The following is a 22489-nucleotide window of genomic DNA, read 5'->3' as shown; positions in this document are numbered from 1 at the left end:
TGCATCAGACTAAAGAATGGCGGAGACCACCTCACTGGCAGCCAGCGCTGTGGCACTCTTACCTGATCGGCAGGGAGAATATTCCACAAATTTAGTGAAGTTGTTCATAGAGAGGTAGCAGGTGCCAACAGGGTCACTGAGGGGCTCCTCTTTTTTGGTGCGCCAGCTGTACAAGGGGGCACAGGCCTGGAGGGAGAGTAATAACATCTGATTATACACAGTTCCTCTGCCACCAATCCTTTCTATGTTCTCTCAAATCTATATGGATCCGATGCGGTGGAATACAAATTAACAAAAATAAGAAAGAAAAATGTCCACATTCTTATAAACTTAGATTCTGCAATTCTAGACAAACCTTAAGGTTCCTTTCAGTCCCATTTTTTTGCAGGTCTGTCATTAAGAAGGGAGCACCTTCAAAGCCCAAATATCTCACCTCCAGCAAAAGGCAGGACAAAAGTTGGATTCATAAGCCGTAGTTCTAGTAACGTGACCTTCGACCTCATGTCATGCATCAATATAATTCCTCCCCCCCCCCCCAGTGCTCCAGACTTGCTTAAAGCATAGGGACCCATTCCCTTTCCTGTTACACTACTCAGAGCTGTAAAAAAAAAAAAAAACAAATGAACTCAAACTCTTACCAGAATAGATTTTTCATGTGAACGCACTGTTGCTCCAAACCACTGCCGGGATTTGAACTCTACCTCCTCTTCCCATTGTGTCTGGTTTATATCGATCTCTGAAGTGCGAGCTCCTGTACACAACAAACAAACAAACAAACAAACAAACAATGTGTGAGGTCACGTGGCATCTTTACAAACAGAATACTGTCAGACTGAGTAAGCTCTTGAGCAGAGGGACCCACCACCCCGTTCCTTGTGCAGCTCTTCCAGCTATCTTTCTCTGTGTGAGACTGTCCATATACCTTCAATTAAGCAATACAAAACCTACGGGTGGGGGAATGAAGTACTTACACCCCCCCACACCCACCATTATCACAAAACATGGGCAACAGGGATTACAGAAGGAATGTAAGAAAGACACAGCAGGAGACATTGGAGGAAAAGCAGATAAATAAGGGAAACGTCTAGGTGTGGTGGTGGTAATACTTAAAGCCACTGCAGGCTAAGTCACTCACAGCCAGGAGCTGAACTACCCCAGCTATTCAATGCCAGGCATGTGTGGCTCCCAGCATGGAATATCCAGGTATGTGCCCTGACCCAGAAGGAGGCGTGGCCTAATGATTAGTGCAGTGGGCTTTGATCCTGGCAACCTGGTTTCAATTCCCACTGCAGCTCCTTGTGACCTTGGGAAAGTCGCTTAATCCTCCATTGCCCCAGGTACAAAAATTTAAATTGTGAGCCCTCTAGGGACAGAGAAAGTACTTGCATATAATGTGTACAGTGCTGCGTACATCTAGTAGTGCTATAGAAATGATTAGTAGCAGTAGTAGGGCCAACATTCAGACAGGTGTACAACCGACACTCGAACCGGTGCCCGAATGTCAGCTGGGCATAAAATTAGACCAGCCTTTTTGCTGTCCTAACATTATGCGCTCACTTTGGCAGTTAAGTGGAAAGAATATCACCCCTAATTAAATTGTGGCTCTGCCTAAACTCCGCCTCTGGACTGCCCTTAATCCAGTCGGTTAGCACAGATTTTCACAGGTATGTATAGAGCTGTTTGGGTACTACCTGGTTAAGTGCTGCTGACTCTCGGTGGCCGGAGAGTTTTGCAGGGTTTAACTGGGCAGGGGCCTCTCCTGCATGATTAAACCCCCTCTGAATATTAGGCCCAAGGAGTCTATGTATGATGGAAATTAGAGTACACACTTCCACTCACTCTACTACTACTGTAAATGTAACTACACACATGCTGCACTATACAAACATCAGACAGTCCCTGCTCCATAGAACTTATAATTACATTATGATTTATTTAAATTTGCAACACTGCCTTTCCTGGCATGCACACTCGGAAAAGGGATACGGTCAGTGATGTGCTGGAGCAGGCTCTCACAGGCTCTCGAGAGCCGTTTGTTAAGTTTTTAAGAATTTTGGGAGCCGGTTCTGCATGGCTACTTTAACAAATGGATCCCAAAACGTGGGCTTGGGCCCCTCCTGAATTCTCTTTTACTTTGCTGGTGAGAGAGAGCCCCCTGTTAACAATTTACCAGCACACCCCTGGATACGGTGGGAAACACAAGAAGGTGTGCTCACATTTCTTCTGGCTTTTCTCCTCAAGACTTCCCTCTCACAAAAGCAATGATCAGGATCAGTGCACTGGCACTGAGGCTCTAATGCAGTGCTCGTCAATCTTTTTGTTGTTGTGACCCCATGATTACAGACAAATGAAACTAGAGGTGTAGAATAACGATGCACCTAGGTCATGACCCCAAACACAGGTTTTTTTGACCCCATTTGGGGTCCCAGGCCACAGTTTGAGAAGCCCTGCTCTAATGAGCGAGAGAAGGGGCTGAAACAGTACGATGAAAGCCTTCACATGAGTGAGACTTGAAATCTCTGCCCATTAAGCAATATCTGATGCACTGGGAGACTGTTCCTGTTTCATGCTTCCACCACATTCACTGTAAAGAAATTTTTCCTAACGTTGCTCCTGAGTCCAAAGCCTTCTTTTCCTCCCTCCCCTAGAAGTTTCTTATTGAAAAGTTGAAACAACCGAGTACAGAACCAGGGCTATACCTATACAGGGTCCGGACAAGACCTTTTTACTGGACAGATGTCCCATCTTCCTCATGTGGACCTCATCTTGGCCACTAGAGGGTGCTCATTACATTGCCCAACCTTCTCTCTCAGCACCTGCATGCAGGTACTTCTGGTAAGCATGGTACTCCGGGCACACACCTATTTTCAGCTAATCTATGTACAAGATCAAAGACTTAAGAAAAAGCACACCACAAAAACCACATACAGCTCTTGAGGGAGAAAGAATTCCTCATGATATAATTTTAACTGCTTCCACACAAATCCTATTTTAATTATGAGCATTCCAAGGCGTGCATGATGGCAGCTGACCCCTACAGAGCCAGGAATTCCTTTCCTCTCCTGTCATTAAGCATCTGACAGAGAGGATATTACAGTTTGGTGCATGCTCCAGAACAAAAAGAAAACAAACTGATGTTCTCAGCTCCAAACAGCTTGTTACATAAGAATAGTACACCATTAAGATATTCAAATCTATACCTGGGAGTTAGGAAATGCAAGCATTGCAAACACACACACACACACACACACACACACACACACCTATTCCAATAGTACACTACAAACCCAAAGAGGTGCATGGGGAAGGAGTGTGGGATTTTACTCCTATGTTTCTTCAGTAGTAGCTAAAGGTGAGTTACATTCAGGTACAGTAGGTGTCTTCCTGTCCTTAGAGAGCTTACAATCTTCAAAAAAAGCTAAATTTATGCCCTATTTTCAGCCAAAAATTCATCTTTAATGTCGTAGATTCTACACATACCCCCAAATTCTATATTTGTGCAACTTGAACTGTATGCACAAATCTGAGTGTATTTTGAATTTGTGTGCACAACTCAACAAGCCAACCAGCGCCAATAATTGGATGTTAATTATATGAGTTTAAATTGTTGGGCAGACTAGATGGACCGTGCAGGTCTTTTTCTGCCGTCATCTACTATGTTACTATGTTATAAGCACTAATTAGAATTTATGTGCACTACTCGTTAAGCGTAGTCTATAAAGTAGTCCGAATAAATTCTACCACATGGATCCCAAAAGGGGGCATGCTATGGGAGGGGCACGGGCAGGTTGTGCGCATTCCTAGAATTTGCACGCAGTGTTACAAAATATGCCCATTCTGAATGTGATTTAGGGGTCGGCATTTACATCAAGTTTTCATTGGCGTAAATGGCTGCGCCTAAATATAGTCGCAGAAAATGGGTGTTGGACGTATTCTTTAAACTACGCCTGTATTTATGCATATTCTATAAACCGCTCCTAAATTTAGGCACAGTTTATAGAATATGCCTAGGCAATTTTTTTCAGCACTCATTTTTCAGGCACCATATATAGAATCTAGCCCATAACTTTTACATTTAGGCCTGCCACTCATTTTTCTAGTGCTGAAAATTAGTGCTTACCTGCCCTAAATACACCCCAGTTACCACCTACATTTTGTTCCCCTACCAGCCAAAGAAATTTGTTGCCAAGCCGCTGCCCTTCTCCTCTTGCTGCTGCAGGAAACAGTTTCAGCAGCAGTCTTGCTTGATTGTGGCGGGAACTCGCAGCAGTCTCACGAGATTGCTGTGGGAACTCACGGCAGCCATTTTCAGTACAGAGAAGAGTGGAGACTGCATGGGCAGGAATATAGGAGGATCACTCCTGCCCCAGCTGACCACTGGACCACCAGGGCTGTCCAATGAAGGAGTGGGGAGCAAAAGGTGGTAAGGAGAGGGGGTTTTGAGAAACATGCTGCACGAGGGAGAGGCCAAGCTGCGTGGATGAGAGGGAAGGAAGGGCAAAAGCTGCATGGATGAGAGAGAAAGAGGACAAGCTGCATGTGAATGAAAGGGAGAGACCTTAAGGGAGAAGAGTGGGAGACACGTCATATATGGAGGAAAGGGAAAAGGGAGAAATACAGCACATAGAAGAGGATGGAGAGGAGAGGGGAACATGCTGCTCATGAAGGGGAGGGAAAGGAAAGGGGGATATGCTGCTCATGCTAGTCTGCATTTTTTTTTTAGAAATATATTGCTCATGGATGCTTGTTTTTTTGGAAATATCTTTTCTAATTTTGTATTTAGAAGAGTATGGAAGAAAATGCATTTCTGTTACTTTCACCAGTATTTTCACTGCATATAGAATCTGGCTTTCTTGGGGGTCTCCAGTTTTTGTCTGCATGTTTCTTGTGGCCCCCCCTATTTTGTATCAGTTGAGGGTCTGTCCATGTTCTGCATGTGCGACTGAGGTGAAGGACTCTGCTGGCATGTAGTGTCCGTGTAGGAATGTGTAACAGTCTAGCTTGTTCCAGTTTCCAAGTAGTGGGTAGATTGGTAAACAGGGTGAGAAATAATCTGACAGTAAATCATATGTCAGATTTAATGTCAATAATTTTATTGTGTAAAGAATTAGTAGATTGGGATGAATAGCAAACATAAGTTGGCTACAGATACAAGAGTGTGGCAAAACTCAATTGATCATTTGGAATTTACAGTAAAGAATATTGTATGCTTTAACATTATTTGTAAATTGGTTGCTGCCCGCATTATATCATTTGTACCAATAGAATGTATAATACAGTTACGTACATATCTACGGGTGTTTTTGTTTTTTTGGACAGAGAGCCTGAAGTTAAGAGGGTATAGGCTTAAGAGTAATCTAAGAAAGTATTATTTCACAGAAAGGGTGGTGGAGGCATGGATTGGCCTCTCGGTGGAGGTTGTGGAGTCAAGGACTGTGTCAGAATTTAAAAAGGCATGGGATAAGCATGTGGGATCGCTTAGGAAAAGAAAGAGTTATGGGTTACAGAGGATGGGCCATATGGCCTTTATCTGCCATCATGTTTCTCTGTTTCTATTTATCAGCACACCACTGGGTACAGGTATTGTTACCTAAGTTATGGGACTTATTTTATGTCTGACAGCAGCTAATTCCTATAATTGTTTTCCTAATGTGCCTATGAGGCTTTTAGAACCCAGCTGTCTTCTTTTTTTTCTTGTTGAGAGGTTTGTACATTAATTGGGAAGTTTTTTTGTATTGAGATTGTCTTAAGGTTGTAAAAATAAAATAAAAACCATCAGCACTTTATACCACCTCATCATCAGCATTTGGCAGAATGAGATTCAATCATTCTTTTTCTGCTGACTGCAAAAAAGCCAGGTTTTCCCATCCCTCACCACCTCTTCCTCTCATCTTTCTTAGAAGTAGTTTGTCTAATCTTGCTCTCATTTCATCTTTGCTCAGCAACAGAAACCAAATCTGTTCTCTGTAATTAAGTCATGGTAGAAGCTGCAGACACATCAGAACCAGCGCCTGCCACCGCAGCAAGCCATCCCAGGTACAACTTGTAAGCGAGGCCTAGCAAGGAATACACACCAGAGGGAGAGCTCACATTTCAATGAACTTAGGGCTTCGAGCTAGAGGAGTTTATACATTTCATTTTTAGGTGTTTTCAGCCAGTTAGATATTTGTGAATAGTAATAAAAATTAGGGTTGGCAACGATTAAAATACGGCATGCATTTTGGGCAGTAAAAAATTGACACCCATTATATTTCTATGGGTATCTCCAGCATTAGTGCATGCTAATTTTTAGCGCACGCTAAAAGCTTTGCACACCTACAGCGCAGCTTAGTAAACAGGGCCCGAAGCACAAAGCGATTTTTGCAAACATTGTTGTAAACACATTCCAGTTTTTCTTAACTTTTGTAGAATTTTTTTTTTTTTGTTCTTTTCTTTTTATTCATTTTTTTTGAGCCTCCTCAGCCTTCACCACTTCTAAAGCAACCATCGCAATCTCTAAGTGTGAAAACATGCTACCTCCTAAAGGCATCTTTCCCCCAAAGCCTTGCCTTCTGTCTCGGGGGGGGGGGGGGGGGGGAACGTAGGGAAGGAGATTTTCCTTCTAAATTTCCGTCATCATCCTCCCTCCTACCCTATCCCACCCCACCGCACCCTAACACTACCTAAGAAGACCACCCAGTTTCTTTCATCCCCCCCCCCCCTTTTACCTTTAAAGCTGGGCTCGGGCTGTGGATTTTTTTCTTATTCCTTACTGCCTCAAACTTTTTGTCTTCTCTTGCACGGCTAGGCTATGCAGATACTTGAGCCAAGTGGTACAGGAAGTCTCACGGTTTCAAGTCTCGTGAGACTTCCCCAACTTACTGCACAGCACACTCGGGTATCCGCAGAGCCTGGCCATGCAGGGGAAGACAAAGAGGGGCATAATCGAAAGGAACAACCAAGTTTTGTTGAGGACGTCCTCACAAAACGTTCCGATGGAGGGGCGGGGAAACCCGTATTATCAAAACAAGATGGACGGCTATCTTTCGTTTCAATAATACGGTTGGGGATGCCCAAATCTTGACATTTAGGTCATCCCTAGATTTCGTCGTTTCTGATTTTCGGCAAAAATGGAAACCAAGGACGCCCATCTCAGCAAGCCCTTTGGTCGTGGGAGGAGCCAGCATTTGTAGTGCACTAGTCCCCCTGACATGCCAGGACACCAACCGGGCAACCTAGGAGGCACTGCAGTGGACTTCATAAATTGCTCCCAGGAACATAGCTCCCTTACCTCATGTGCTGAGCCCCCAAACCCCCCCCCCCAAAACCCACTACCCCCAACTGTACACCACTACCATAGCCCTTACGGGTGAAGGGGGGCACCTAGATGTGGGTAAAGTAGGTTTGTGGTGGGTTTTGGAGGACTCCCATTTACCACCACAAGTGTAACAGGTAGGGGGGGAAGGGCCTGGGCCCTCCTGCCTGAAGTGCACTGCACCCACTAAAACTGCTCCAGGAACCTGCATACTGCTGTCACGGACCTAAGTATGACATCTGAGGCTGGCATAGAGGCTGGCAAAATATATTTTGAAAGATATTTTTTGAGGGTGGGAGGGGATTAGTGACCACTGGGGGAGTAACAGGAGGTCATCCCTAATTCTCTCTGGTGGTCATCTGGTCAGTTCGGGCACCTCTATCATATCTCCCCCTCAGCCATCTCTTCTCCAAGCTGAAGAGCCCTAACCTCTTTAGCCTTTCCTCATGTGAGAGTCCTTCCATTCTCCTTAATCGTTTTGGGTCAGTCTTCTTGGTAACCTTTCCAGTTCCACCACATCTCTGCTTTTTAACAAAATTTTTAAATGATCTAGAGATGAGAATAACTAGTGAGGTAATTAAATTTGCTGATGACACAAAGTTATTCAATCGCAAGAGGATTGTGAAAAATTGCAAGAGGACCTTACAGGACTGGGCTTCCAAATGGCAGATGACATTTAATGTGAGCAAGTGCAAAGTGATGTATGTGGGAAAGAGGAACCCTAATTATACCTACGTGATGCAAGGTTCCACGTTAGGGGTCACTGTTGATGATACATTGACACCCTCTGCTCTGTGTGCAGCACCGGCTAAGAAAGGAAATAGAATGTTAGGAATTATTAGGAAAAGAATGGAAAGCAAAAATGAGAATGTTATAATGTCTTTCTATCACTCCATGGTACGACCACACCTCGAACACTGTATGTAATTCTGGTCATTCAATCTCAAAAAAAGATATAGAGAAATTAGAAAAGGTACAGTGAATGGTGACGAAAAATATAAAGGGGATGGGGTGACTTCTCTATGAGGAAAAGGCTAAAGCAGCTAGAGCTCTACAGTCTGGAGAAGAGATGACTGAGGGGAGATATGATAGAGATCTATAAAATACTGAGTGGAGTAGAACAGGTAGATGTCAATTACTTGTTTACTCTTTCCAACAGTAGTGGTTTCTGATATGTGTATATTTCTGCTTTTACAGGACTGTCCCTTGACAAAGCATTTGGGCGAAACAGGCACCTGTCTAAAAGGGAATAGCAAGAACTCCTGGGATCGCTCCATAATATACACACAGATAAGTGTTTGAATTTGGATACATATGGATATATATCGAACATAAAAAAATGTACAAGAAATAGAAAACTTCCACTGAATTTACTTGTATCACTTAGCTGCACTATAAAAGCTTTCCAGTTATCATTTCATTAGCAGACGGAAAGAAAAAAATATATAGGACGGTAGGGGGTTGGCTATGATTAGAGTTGTCACTCAAATTAGGCATATCACTGTATACAAGCTTGTTGCCTAAAGTGACTGTATGAGACTTCCCTTAAATATACCTACCGAGCAATTAAGTGGTTAGATCTCTACTATTTGCACTCTGTTGTGTTTATTTATACATTAAAAGTAGAGGGCCATCAGTATTTCTAGGATAAGCAGCTTAACATCTGTTTTATTATTCTGGAATCTTGTCAGGTACTTGTGACCTGGATTGGCCACTGTTGGAAACAGGCTATTGGGCTTGATGGACTTTCAGTCTGCCCCAGTATGGTGACGCTTATGTTGTTATGGAAATGCAGTGACCAGAATTGCACACAATACTGAAGGTGCAGCCCCACCATAGAACGATACAGATGCATTATGATATTCTCTCTTTTATTCTCTTACTTTCCTAATAATTCCTAAAATTGTTTGCTTTTTTGGCCACTGCTGCACACTGAGCAGATGTCATGAAATATATTGTTTATGACCCCTGAATCCTTTTTCTCTGTGGCGACTCCTAATGTGGAACCTAGCATCATATAGCTATAATTTGTATTATTCTTCCCAATGTGCATCGCTTTGTATTTGTCTACATTTATTTCATCTGCCATTTAGATGCCCAGTCTTGTAGACTTCAAGGTCCTCCTTGAATTTCACACTGTCCACATGTGATTTAACAAGTTTGAAGTTAGTTTTGTGTCATCTGCAAATTTGATCACCTCACTTGTCACTTCACTTCCAGATCATGAAAGCACTGATCCTGGTACAGATCTCTGGGGCACTCAACTATTCACCTTCCTCCACTGAGAGAATTGGTCATTTAACACTACTCTCCATTTTCTATCTTTTAAACTAGTTCCCATTCCTATCTCATGGCTTTTTAATTCTCTCAGGAGTCTCTCATGAAGGACTTTGTCAAAAGTTTTCTGAAAATCTAGATACACTATATCAAGTGGCTCACCTTTACCCAACATGTTTATTCACACCTTCTCTTGCCACGTTGACTCTGTTCCATTAAACTGTGCTTGTCTGCGTGTTCAGAATGTGGATCCCAGTTATAGAATTGACTTCATTACCCTTTCTGGACATAATGAAGTTTACTCAATTATTTGGGGTGCTCAAGCATCCAATGCACCCATATAGTTGGCATCTATGTCATTGCTGAGTCACTGAGTGAACAGATCGCCATACTCCTCACAGGACTCGCTGTCAAACTAACAGCATGTGTTATTAATTATCGTCTCATTCCTTTATTTTTATTATCTTTTTCAACCAAAAAAAACAAAACAAAACCAAAGAATGATACAGAAAATTAAGTGTAAGTACTGCAATAAGCCAAGAAACACAGAGAACAAAGCACACGCCATATGTCAGCTTCTTTGTAGTCCACCATAATGAAGCAAGAATCCAAGACCAGAAAATTCCAATACTACTTAAGAAACGTTTATAACAGAAAATGTCGAAGATAATGTTGTGGATGTGAGTTAATACTAGTTAAGAGATTGTAATTCTCAGCATTAAATGGGGTGCTTACCACCATGTAGATACCATAATCAGTAACTCCTGAGATCCTGCTTCTTATTCTTCCATGACCCTGATTATCTCAATCCTAACTTGATGCCATTTCAGAAGCAGGCAGCCCAAGTTGAGGAACTGCAGAGGTTACACACCCAGAGGATAGATGAGTTAGCCACAGACTTGCAGCAAGCCCAGGAAAATGTGGGACACTTAGCCCAAAGCAAGAATTGGCTACTCAGATGAAACAGCTGAAGCAACTACACATACAGGAAGTAGCCAAGTTGGCTGTGGAATTGAGGCAAGCTCAGGAAAAGACAGAGAGGTTAGGCAGGGACAAGCAAGAGCTGGTCACCTTGACAGAAAATTTGAGGCAATTCCATGCACAGGAGCTAGCAAAGTTAACCGCAGAACTGCAACAAACAAGGGAGCTGGTAGAAAGCCAGGGTAGAGCTAACAGGGAACTGAGAAGCCAGTATGAAGAGCTTACTGATACTGTAAAGCAGCTCCTGCAGGGTCAGAAATGAGCTGAACTAGAGCAGGAAAATTGGGACTATATTTACAAGAGATCCAGTGAGTGAGCAAGAGGAGGAAGCCTTGGCTGAAAGGGTGGAAAAACACCAAGGCCAATAATTTGGTTCACACCCAATCTCAAACTGACCAGAGAGTTCCAGAGAGGGGCCAGGAAAGTAGAGGCCCTACAAGGCAGAGAAAAGGGGACACTCAGGAGAAACCCAAGATGAGGAAGTAGAAAGGAACACCTAGGATAAAGCCTGATAAGGGACCTCAATGCCAAAAAAAGGTGGTAGCACTGCTTGGGTTGTGGGATGGTCAAGGCACCCCCAAGGCCCAAATTAATGACAAGAGTGAAGAAGGTCCTTAGCTGAGGTAGAGAAGAGGAAGTCTGCATTAGCCCTGAAAAGTTGGAAAACAGACGAAGCAGATACGTACGTGGAAAACAATAATTAATAAATATAGATCAATAAAAAATTAGCAAGCCCGACACAGGCCGTGTTTCGCCCAACTGGGCTGCATCAGGGGCTACAAAACAAACAGTCATATAACAATTAGAAATATAAACAAGTAAAAACAAAATACTTGCTAATTTTTTATTGATCTATATTTATTAATTATTGTTTTCCACGTACGTATCTGCTTCGTCTGTTTTCCATCTTGGAGTTTGCAGATTGATTACCCTGTTGTTTTCTTAGCCCTGAAAAGGACAGGTGAAGGGGCATAATCGAACGCGAACGCCCATCTCCATGAGTGTCTATGTCCACGAACAGGTACGTGAAGGGGCGGGACAGACTGTATTTTCAAAAAAAATGGGCGCCCATCATTTTTTTCGATACTATGGTTTGTGCCCGGCAAATGCATCGGAGTTGTGTGGATTTGAGCTCGGCGGTTTCGTTTTTCAGCAATAATGGAAACTGAAGGCGGCCAGCTCAAAAACGAACAAATCCTGGTCGTGGGAGGGACCAGGATTCGTAGTGCAGTGGTCCCCCTCACATGCCAGGACACCAACCGGGCACCCTAGGGGGCACTTGTAACAATTAGAAAAAAAACTTTAAATACCTCCCAAGTCCATAGCTCCCATCCCTTGGGTGCTGAGCCCCTCAAATCCCCCCCCAAAACCCACTGCCCACAACTCTACACCATTACCATAGCACTTATGGCTGAAGGGGGCACCTACATGTGGGTACAGTGGGTTTTGGGGGTGGGTTGGAGGGCTCCCATTTACCAGCACAAGTGTAACAGGTAGGGGGGGGGGTGGGCCTGGATCCACCTGGGTGAAGTCCACTACATCCACTAACAACTGCTCCAGGGACCTGCATACTGCTGTGATGGAGCTGGGTATGGCATTTGAGGCTGGCATACAGGCTGGAAAAAAAAGTTGTTAAAGTTGTTTTTTTAATGCTGGGAAGGGGTTAGTGACCACTGGGGGAGTCAGGGGTGATCATCCCCGATTCCCTTCGGTGGTCATGTGGTCATTTAGGGCACTTTTTTGGGACTTGTTCGTGAAAAAAAAAGTGTCCAAAAAAATGACCCAAATTTGCGCTAAAAACGCCTTTCTTTTTTCCATTATCGGCCAAAGGCGCCCATCTCTCCTCGGCCGATAAACACGCCCCAGTCCCGCCTTTACCACGCCTCCAGCACGCCTCCGTCAACTTTGCCCGTTTCCGCGACAGATTGCAGGTGAAGACGCCCAAAATCGGCTTTCGATTATACCGATTTGGGCGCCTTTGCGAGATGGGCGCCTATCTCCCGATTTGGGTCAAAATCTGGGCGCCCATCACTTTCAAAAATAAGGCGGATAGGCATCTAAAGCAAGACTCAGGGCATCCCTTTCAGCCAAGTCAAGAAAGGCTTATGCACGCTTTTCATCTTCATCATGTGCCCTCTCATTCCAGAGCATCCTTTCAATTGAAAAGAGACTCGCCTCCTGTGCACTTATGCCGCACAGATATTTAAATGTCTCTATCGTATATCCTGCCTTTCTTCCAAAGCATACATATTGAGATCTTTAAGTCTGTCCCCATATGCTTTAAGATTAAGACTACTGACCATTTTAGTAGCTGTCCTCTGAACAGACTCCACTCTGCTTATATCTTTTTGAGTTGCGGTCTCCAGAATTGTACATAATATTATAAATGAGGTCTCACCAGAGTCTTATACAGGGGCATTATCACCTTCTTTTTCCTACTGGCCATTCCTCTCCCTATGCACCCAAGCATCCTTGTAGCTTTCGCCGTTGCCTTTTCTACCTGTTGGGCCACCTTAAGATTATCACTTATGATCACACCCAAGTCCCGCTCTTCTTTCGTGCATAGAAGTTCTTTACCCCCTAAACTGTACTGTTCCCTTGGGTTTTTTCAGCCCAAATGCATTACCCTGCTTTTGTTTAGCATTAAATCTAAGCTGCCAAACTTCAGACCCATTCCTCTAGCTTCGCTAAGTCCTTCCTCATATTATCCACACCATCAAGTGTGTCTACCCTGTTGCAGATTTTGGTATCAACCACAAAGAGGCAAATTCCACCAGACAGCCCTTCAGCAATATTGCTTACAAAAATGTTAAAAAGAGCCAGCCCAAGAACCGAACCTTACAGCCATAGACGGTCAGTAGCCAACTGTTTTGGGGAGGCTAAAGGGGGCGGAGCTTACCTCTGTAGCGACGTCAATGACGGCGCGTCGCTGCCAAGGGGGCGGAGGGGCGGAGCTTACCTCCATAGCGACATCAATGACGTTGCGTCGCTGCCAAGAGGGCGGAGCTGACCTCCATATTCTCCGTGGAAGCGACATCAATGACGTCGCTGCCACGGAACTAAAACAATTAAACCGCACGCGCGAGGGGAGCAGGTAGGGCGGGCACAACACCCGGAAGTCGACCATTGGGCTGGGGAGGCTTAGCCTCCCCAAGCCTCTTATACGGGGCGCCTATGCTTACAGCACACCACTGGTAACATTCTTTTCCTTAGAGTGAGCTCCATTTACCACTACCTTCTGTCGCCTTCGACTCAACCAGTTCCTAACCCAGTCAGTCACTGAATCACGTCTGTCTATTGACCAGATTCTGTCTGAGATACTGTTCTACTGGACTGCATTAAGTTTTGTTTTAAAATAGGGACACTGAACTTGTGTGATCCTGCTAGTAACAATTTCTCATTGGCTTATTCCTCTGCTCCGAAACTCACTTTAGAAAAATTCTACCTTGGATGCAGCAGTAAGGGATGATTACCAAGCAGTATCCAATTTGCTTTCTTTGGTGGAAAGTAAATGAAAGTAGTGGCACAACAATTGATGGTTTTGAAACTTCCCCCTGGCGGTAATCATTCATTTGGGGGGGGGGGGGGGAGAGAGTATTGGGAAAAGTCGTGGCTAGAAAATTTGAGGTTGTGAGAGAAGACTTCATCTTACTGAGTTTGGGCTGTCTGGCACTTTACCAAGACTCAAGTATAAAAGAGCCATTGTGGACAAAGGGTCTTAAAAAGTTAATAAGGAAACAGGAAGCTGGGTGGGGAGGCAGGGTGAGTTTAGGATATGTAATGAATAGCCAGGAGGAGGAAAGGAAGGGTTATTCCAGGCAGATGGTGTTTTATTTGACTGATATTGCTGCATGATCTTTGTTGGGAGTTGGATAAGAAAAATTGGATGATACTAATCTTTTTGGATTTGACTATTGCCTTTGATACAGTCAACTTTGAGGGGCCGAGATTTGGGAGGTATACTGATAAATTAGCTTTCCTCATTCCAGTGTGCTGGGATATAAGGTGGGCTTTGAGGCAGTTTTGTTCACATGCTTGGGAACTGGGTTGTGACCTGCTTAAGTGCTCAGTATGGTCACATTACATTTTTAGATTTAGCTCATGTGTTTTTAGTTTTAACTCAAGGTGAGTTATAATCACACACAGTAGGAATTTCCCTGATAGCAGAGGGCTTACACTCTCTTAAGTTTGTACCTGAAGCAATGGAGAGTTTAAGCGATTTACCTAAGTCATAGAGGGGTATATTCTATTAATGGTGCTGAAGTTTAGGCTCTAGGATGGTGCACATTGAACACAAATTCTATAATGACAGTTTTGCATGGAACTGCCATTATAAAATACTCTTATTTAAAGGTCCAATAAAAATTAACAATAGCGGGGGAACAAATGACCACATTTTCAAAAAGAATCCTAGAGCTTCAAAACTTTACATAGATCACCAATAATATCCACCATCACAACAGTATTTCATCTTACAAACTATATTTCACATGCTTCATTACTCTTTATAGACATTAAAAAAAAACATTTTGGACCAGTCAGTGGTGGTGGCTCCCCCAAGGTATCTCATTAATGGAGACCAAAGCAGACTATATCTCATCATCAGTGCTTAGGTGAGATACATATAAATCTTCAAATAGTCCTCATATGTTGATTATCTTAAGGTACATCTTTCAGTTCATATCAAATACATTAACTTATCTTATTATGCACAGGTGTCGACACAGCTATGTTTCGTCATTTGCCTCAGGACAAACGGTCTCCTTAAGCACTCATTCTCTTACAAATGTGCCATAATAGGACTCCATCATATATCTCCCCTCAGCCATCTCGTCTCCATGCTGAACAGCCCTGACTTTAGCCTTTCATCATAGGGGAATCATTCCATCTCGCTTATCATTTTGGTTGCCCTTCTCTATACCTTTTCTAATCCAACTACATCTTTTTGGAGATAAAGCAACCAGGATTGCCTATAATTCTTAGTGTATTCTCACTATGGAGCGATACAGAGGTATTATGATATTCTTTATTTTAGTCTACATTCCTTTCCTAATAATTGCTAACATCTCTATCCCCACACTGAATAGAGGATTTCAAGGTATTTTCCATGATGACGCCTAGATCCATTTCCTGGCGTATTCTTCTCTATCCATCATTTTGCTTATGTCTGTTTAACTCCACTTTCAGTTAGATTTTCAGCCTACCAGTCCTTCAATTTTTCACAATTTGGCTTGTGATTTAACAACTTTGAATAATTTGAATTTAGTCATGTCACTAGTTCTCATAATGAATAGAAAATCAAATGTCCATAGGGATATGTTGCTTCAGATTACATAGCAGATGCTTAAAGAGCTCTTGACATTTATGATCCCATGATAGTGGACCTCTTTACCATACTCCACTGTAACTGCTTGAGAAAAATAATAGTGGGATCACAACTAACAATCACAACTTCTGTTTTTTAGGATTTAGGACCAAATTATATGATAACTAGAGATAAATCCAAACAGCTTTCTAGCTCAATCAACAAGGGGAGGATTAGCCTAATAGAGCAACAGACTAAGAACTACTACTACTACTACTATTAAACATTTCTATAGCGCTACTAGACTTATGCAGCGCTGTACAAATTAACATGAAAAGACAGTCCCTGCTCAACAGAGCTTACAATCTAAATTGGACAGACGAACAGACAGCTAGGGGTGGGGAAATTGCAGTGGTAGGGGTGATAAGTGATAGTGTTGAGTAAGAACCTAAGGTTACCAACTAGATTGATTCGCACGACAGGGTTGATCAATCCTGGGCTTATCCCATTGCATGCAGGGACTTGTGGTTCTGACTTCCCCATTGGATTCCCTAAGAAAAACAAGGCTACAAGTTCCTGAGTGCATTGGGGTAAGCCCAGGACTGGATTAACCCTCTTGGGTGAATCTGGATCTAGTTGGCAACCCTATGAGAACCAGGAAAGCCCAGTTCAAATCTTGCTGCTGCTCTGCGTGACTTTGGGCAGGTCACTTAATCCTCCATGACTTCGGGTGTGAACTTAAATTATAAACTTTCCGGAGAACGGAAAATATCTACTGTACCAGAGCAACAACTCAAAAAAAATCCAAATTAAATAAAATTCTGCGCACACTTCACAAGAGGCAAAAATTAGAATGCAGTAACTATGTCTCCGTGCCGAACTGCAGTAAAAAGTGGCCTTAGCACATCCTTACACAGGTCATTCCCGTGCACTAAGGCCATTTTTACTACGGGGTAAAATGTCCGATTTTTCTATTTTCTGTATTAATGACCATGTGCTAATTTTTCCGTTAGCATGAGAGCCCCTACCATCACCTGTTTTGCAGGTGGTTAATTGGTTAGTGCCCAGCAATGTAGCTACACTAACTGACTAGCACAGAACGCGCCCACTCTCCGTCCCCAGTGCTAAAAAACACATTTTATTTTTTAGCATGTGGGTAGCGCAGGCTGATCCCCAAATTACCGCGGGACGCCTGAGCGCACCCCATGGTAAGGCATTTTGAGCTGTGCTAAGTGCTTACTGCAGCTTTGTACAAGGAGCCCCCTTTATGTTTCTAAATTTAGGAGTATAGTGAAATTTTGAATATAAATGCGGGCACTCGGCCTTAGTAAATTCTCAGAGGCCACTTTAGGAGCATAAATCTTCTGAATATCGGGCCCACAATTTTCTCAAAGTGTAAGCTGGGGATTGTGTGGTAACTGTGCAGATCAGAAGGGGGTGCTTTCAAAACAGGCCCAACATCCCTCTGCTCAGAAGTACCACTGTCTTGGTGAATTTGAAGCATCAACACATCAGTCTCTGAACTGAGTATGATGGTCTGTGAATTAATCAGAGACTGTCCATAGAAAGCAATACTACTCATATCTGCTTTAGAAAGTGATATGTTGATACTTTTATGTATTTGCTTCATTGTGTATGCTCTGTTAATCTTATCTGAGATAATAGTTGTTATATCCTAGCCAATTATACTGTTCATTTATTTTTTTGCACTTGTTTTAGTATTACTTTCCTTTTCCCTTCTGCTTTCCTGTGTTTATTTTTAGGTTTGGCCTCTTTGTCCTTTATATTATTGCAATACATGTATTATGCTTTGATAAAAACAGGAACGATGCAAGACCATTAAGCAGTCCCCTCACCACACACATTGGGGCAACCTAACGGCGGCAACTCCGGCATTAAGAATTAAACTTTTGCAAGTTTTTGCCAGTATGCTATAAGTGGGGGCCTCCTTTTAAGTGTCCCAGTATTGTGCAGTGAAAGGCTGTTCTATAACGGCATCAGAGTGTCTGGATTCCATTATAAAATACTAGTATATCAGAGTGTCGGAGCACCTAAAATCTAAGTGCTCGCAGTTACACCAGCATAGGCCTGGCATAACTGGGAAGACACACATAATACGGCATTCTGTAAGCGGCGTGCCAATGTGGGGAGATAGCCTCAGCTTCATTGGAATTTTTTTGGATTTAATTTACACCTTTTTTCAGTAGTCTCTCAAGACAAATTACATTCAGGTACAGTATTCTTTCTCCTGTTCAAAGGTTCACAATCTAAGGGGTCCTTTTACTAAGCTGCGGTAAAAAGTGGCCTTAATGCACCTTTGTGCAGGTTTTTCCCCCATGCGCTAGGGACATTTTTATAGCAGCAACGATGGTGTTTTTCTATTTTATGTATTAACGGCCATGCACTAATATTGAAATTAACGCATGGCCATTAAAAAAAGAAATTAGTGCGTGAGCCCTCCACCATCCATTTTGTAGGCGGTAAAGGCTCACATGTTATTCCTGTGCTAACCAGTTTGTGTGCAGACATGTAGCTGTGCTAACTGATTAACACAGGAAACCCCACTCTGTGCCCCGACATGTCCCCTCAAAAAAATGTTAAAATATTTTTAACGCATGGTTAGCATGAGTACATTTAGCATTTACTGCAGGATGCCTGAGCATGTCCCATGGTATGCCATTTAAAGCTGCATTAGGCATGCGTTAGCACCTAATGCAGCTTAGTAAAAAGACCACCTAAGTTTGTATCTTATCCAATAGCTTTTCTAAAAACAAAGCAGCAGCAGCACAAAATCCAAATATGCGTTTGATGGGTAAACTAATATCACCTGTATTAGAATTCCTCAACATGTGTATAAGGAGGCTGTATCTCTCTCACAGCTTCAGCTTATAGGCCTCCGTTTCAGAAGTGAGATGAAGCTCCGAGTGACAGGAAGCCTCCCATCCCCAAGTGTGCTCTCAGCAGCATGTCAGCGCCCCTCTAAAAGCTATGACAGAGGTGATTTACCCTTTTGGTAGAATTATCAGCTTTGGTGTAGGGTCTCCACCACTCATCTTCCTCACCATCCTGCCCTTCTCATCCTTCATCACTTTCCTTTTCTCTCTTATCCTTCCCACCCTGCCTACCCTCAGTCTCCTCCTCTTCCTTTATCCCTTCATCCTCCCCTCTCAATCCCCATTTCGTCCATTCTTTTCGGCCCTCTGTGCTCTTCAGGAGACTCCCACAGCCTCAACAGCCCCCTCCACCCCTGTAGTCAAGTTCCAGGGACAGTAGGTTTACTTCCATTTTTTCTTATATCTTAACTATATATATATTTTTCTTTTTCCCTTTTTTCCCTCCTAATGCTTCTAATTTTCCCATTTCTCCTCCTAATCTCGCCTTTATCTCTTCCCTTCCCCTCTCTTTATTCTCCATTTTTCTGTCACTCTTTTTCTGCAGTGGACTTTGATCCTGGGAAACTGAGGTGGATTCCCACTGCAGCTCCTTGTGACTCTGGGCAAGTCACTTAACCCTCCATTGCCCCTGGTACAAAATAAGTACCTGAATATATGTAAACCGCTTTGAATGTAGTTGCAAAAACCTCAGAAAGGCGGTATATCAAGTCCCATTTCCCTTTTTATCTCTCCCTCCTTTTTCTCTTCTGATGAATGTTTCTCCCCCCTGGTAGCTTTTATTGCTGGGTTGCTACTGAAACAGTTCTTCCTCTGCACAGTACAACTCAGCTCAAGTGTGAGCTTCACGGTGAAGGAATTCTGGAGCTGCTCTCATGGAGGGGAATAATCGAACGTAGCCGGCGAAATAGGTCGCCGGCAATCTATTTTGGCGGCGGCGCAACAGCTGGCCGTAACCGTATTTTCAAAAAAGATGTCCGGCCATCTTTTTTTTCGATAATACGGTGTGGGCCAGCGAAATGCCTTGGATTTCGCCGGGTTTGAGATCGCCAGTTTTGTTTTTCCGCGATAATGGAAAAAACTGCCGGCGATCTCAAACTGCCGGCGAAATCTAAGGCATTTGGCCGTGGGAGGAGCCAGCATTTGTAGTGCAATGGTCCCCCTCACATGCCAGGACACCAACCGGGCACCCTAGGGGGCACTTCAAACATCTTTTATAAACAACCAAATTAGCTTCCAGGTGCATAGCACCCTTCCCGTGTGTGCTGAGTCCCCCAAATCCCCCCCAAAACCCACTGCCCACAAGTGTGCACCATTACCCTAGCCGTAAGGGCTGAAGGGGGGTACCTACATGTGGGTACAGTGGGTTTTGGGGGGTTTGGGAAGGCTCAACATTACCCACCACAAGTGGACCAGGTAGGGGGGGGATGGGCCTGGCTCTGCCTTTCTACAGTCCACTGCAACCAACAACAACTGTTCCAGGGACCTGCATACTGCTGTCAGGGTGCTGGGTATGACATTTGTGGCTGGCATACAGGCTGGCAAAAAAGGTTTGTATTTTAATAATTTTAGTGTGGGAGGGGGTTGGCGACCACTGGGGGAGTAAGGGCAGGTCATCCCCCATTCCCTCCGGTGGTCATCTGGTCAGTTGGGGCACCTTTTTGAGGCTTGGTCGTGAAAATAAAAGGACCAAGTAAACCCGGCGAAATACTGCTTATCGCCGGGTTTTATTTTTCCATTATCCGCGAAAGCCGGCCATCTGGTAGCCACGCCCAAGCCTGCCCATGTCCCGCCTTCGCTTCGCCGCCAACACGCCCCTTTGAACTTTTGCCGGCGAGGCGAAGGAAAAGCGGCAAAGCTATCACAAATGTAGCTTTCGATTAAACGCTTTTCGCCGCTTTTGCGAAATCGCCGGCCATATCCCGATTTGTGTCGGGAAGTAGCCGGCGATTACTTTTGATTATAAACTGGATGGTGTCAATCTTGCAAGACTTGAGCTACAATAGCACGAGGGTTTTGAACCACGCAGCTGAAGCTTGAGATGGAGATGGAGAACTGTTTCAACATAAAAGGGGAAACAAACCACCTCCGGAAGGCACAAAATCACAGGCACCAAAGTAGAATTTCTAGGCATTTTGGCAACCTGTCAAGCCATGTCTTAAAAACCTCTTGAAATTATTGTTTTTACACAAGGCTGGAAATGAAGGTTTTAGGAAAAATGATAAATCTTAAAAATTTAGGTCTTTAGCTTGGTTTTCCAGATGTCTAAATTTGTAACAAATCACAATCTGCTCTTGAATTAAAGCCAGATTAGACTTTTTTTAAGCAGCCTATACTTGGGCTGAGCTCAGCCACCACCTGAGGCTGCTGCATTATTGCCATTTCCTGCTGCTGCAGCTGAACTTGTAAATGATCAGTAAATATTGAAACTTCCTCTACATACTTAAAACAAGAATCCATCCAATGTGATGATGGCAGTCCAGATGGAATCCCAAGCTATAACATCTGGCATAGCTAAACAATTCCTCCATACCTAACTAGCAGAAAATGTTCATAGCCAGAAGCCTCTTATCTTGCAGGAGACTCTCCTCGCAATTTCTACTTCCAATAGCATCCTAATTAGAGAGCCAATCTGCACCAAAAAGTAATGCTACCGGAGTAAACTGAGTTGTCAGATGAGCAAACACAATGGAGTAGATTCAAGAAAGAGAACAAAAATTTAAGCATGAGTACCTAACTCCTAGGCACACCCCTGACTCGCTTATGCCCTTCCCACTTACACCCCCTCCTAACAACTGCTTGCGATTGAATCAGAGCACTCAATTTCTAGAATAGTGACTAAGGGCAGTTGCATGCAAAAATGCTAGTTGGTGACAATCAACACCAATTTAAGCCAATAATTGGCTGTTAATTCCAATTAACAGCCGATAAAGCAAAGATACTTACTTGTAGCAGGTATTTTTAGAGAACAGCAGGCCTTATATTCTCACAACTGGGTAACACAGCGCTGCGTTGCCTGGTCCGAAGCTTATAACAAGCTTTACAGAGCTTTCTGAAGTGCGAGACACTCTCCACCGTGCCTGCTCTGGTGGGAGAGAGTCCGCCAAGTCTAACAGCTTGTACACCGAGCCCCACAAGTACATGCTCATAAAGAGCTGGTAAGATTGTCATGAGCATTGAGGCCTGGAACATCTTCTTCCCAAAAGAGTCCAAGGTCCTAGCTTCTCTGCCTGGGGGCACCGAGGAATTGTTTCTAGAACTCCTGGCCCTTTTGAAAGCAGATTCCACCACCATGGAATTGTGACGCAACTGGGGCCTATCAAAACCAAGTGTGCTATGGATCTGATACATTGTTTCAATCTTCTTGGGCAGGATAGGGACTGACAGAGTGGACTCCCAGTTCTTATCGAGGACTTCCTTGAGCATCTCATGGAGAGGGCCAGTCACAGCTTCTCTAGTAGGAGATTCATAATCCAGGACCTCAAATCAAGCATCTTAGCCCTGGGCTCATCCTTCATATTCAATGAAATGGAATAGCCTCAGCCATTTCCTTCACAAGACAGGGGAATGAAAGGCTCTTTGGAGGAGACTTTCTCCTTCCAAGCAGAGGGGAGGGTTGAGAGGGGATTCCATAGGACTCATCCTTCAAAAGTACCTTGGATCCTTCTCTGACTCCCATGAGTGTTCCATATTGGTGTCAGACAGAAACTCCTCGTGGGAGGGCTGAGACCAAGCCTGCCT

The 22489-nt window shown here is 43.7% G+C and overlaps 1 protein-coding gene across 1 annotated transcript in view; it reads right to left on the bottom strand.

Moving 5' to 3' along the window:
• The window catches only part of ITGA5 (integrin subunit alpha 5), a 228363-nt gene that overhangs the window by 78865 nt on the left and 127009 nt on the right, over positions 1 to 22489 (bottom strand). The window contains exons 3-4 of the mRNA XM_030198318.1: positions 639 to 751; positions 63 to 186 (exon numbers count right to left, since the gene is read on the bottom strand). Of these exons, the coding sequence (XP_030054178.1) occupies positions 63 to 186; positions 639 to 751 (237 nt within the window). The remainder of the gene's footprint in view (positions 1 to 62; positions 187 to 638; positions 752 to 22489) is intronic.

Source organism: Microcaecilia unicolor, chromosome 3 (genome assembly GCF_901765095.1).
Source record: "Microcaecilia unicolor chromosome 3, aMicUni1.1, whole genome shotgun sequence".
NCBI classification, from domain to species: Eukaryota; Metazoa; Chordata; class Amphibia; order Gymnophiona; family Siphonopidae; genus Microcaecilia; species Microcaecilia unicolor.
This window is presented reverse-complemented; position numbering and strand designations above follow the sequence as displayed.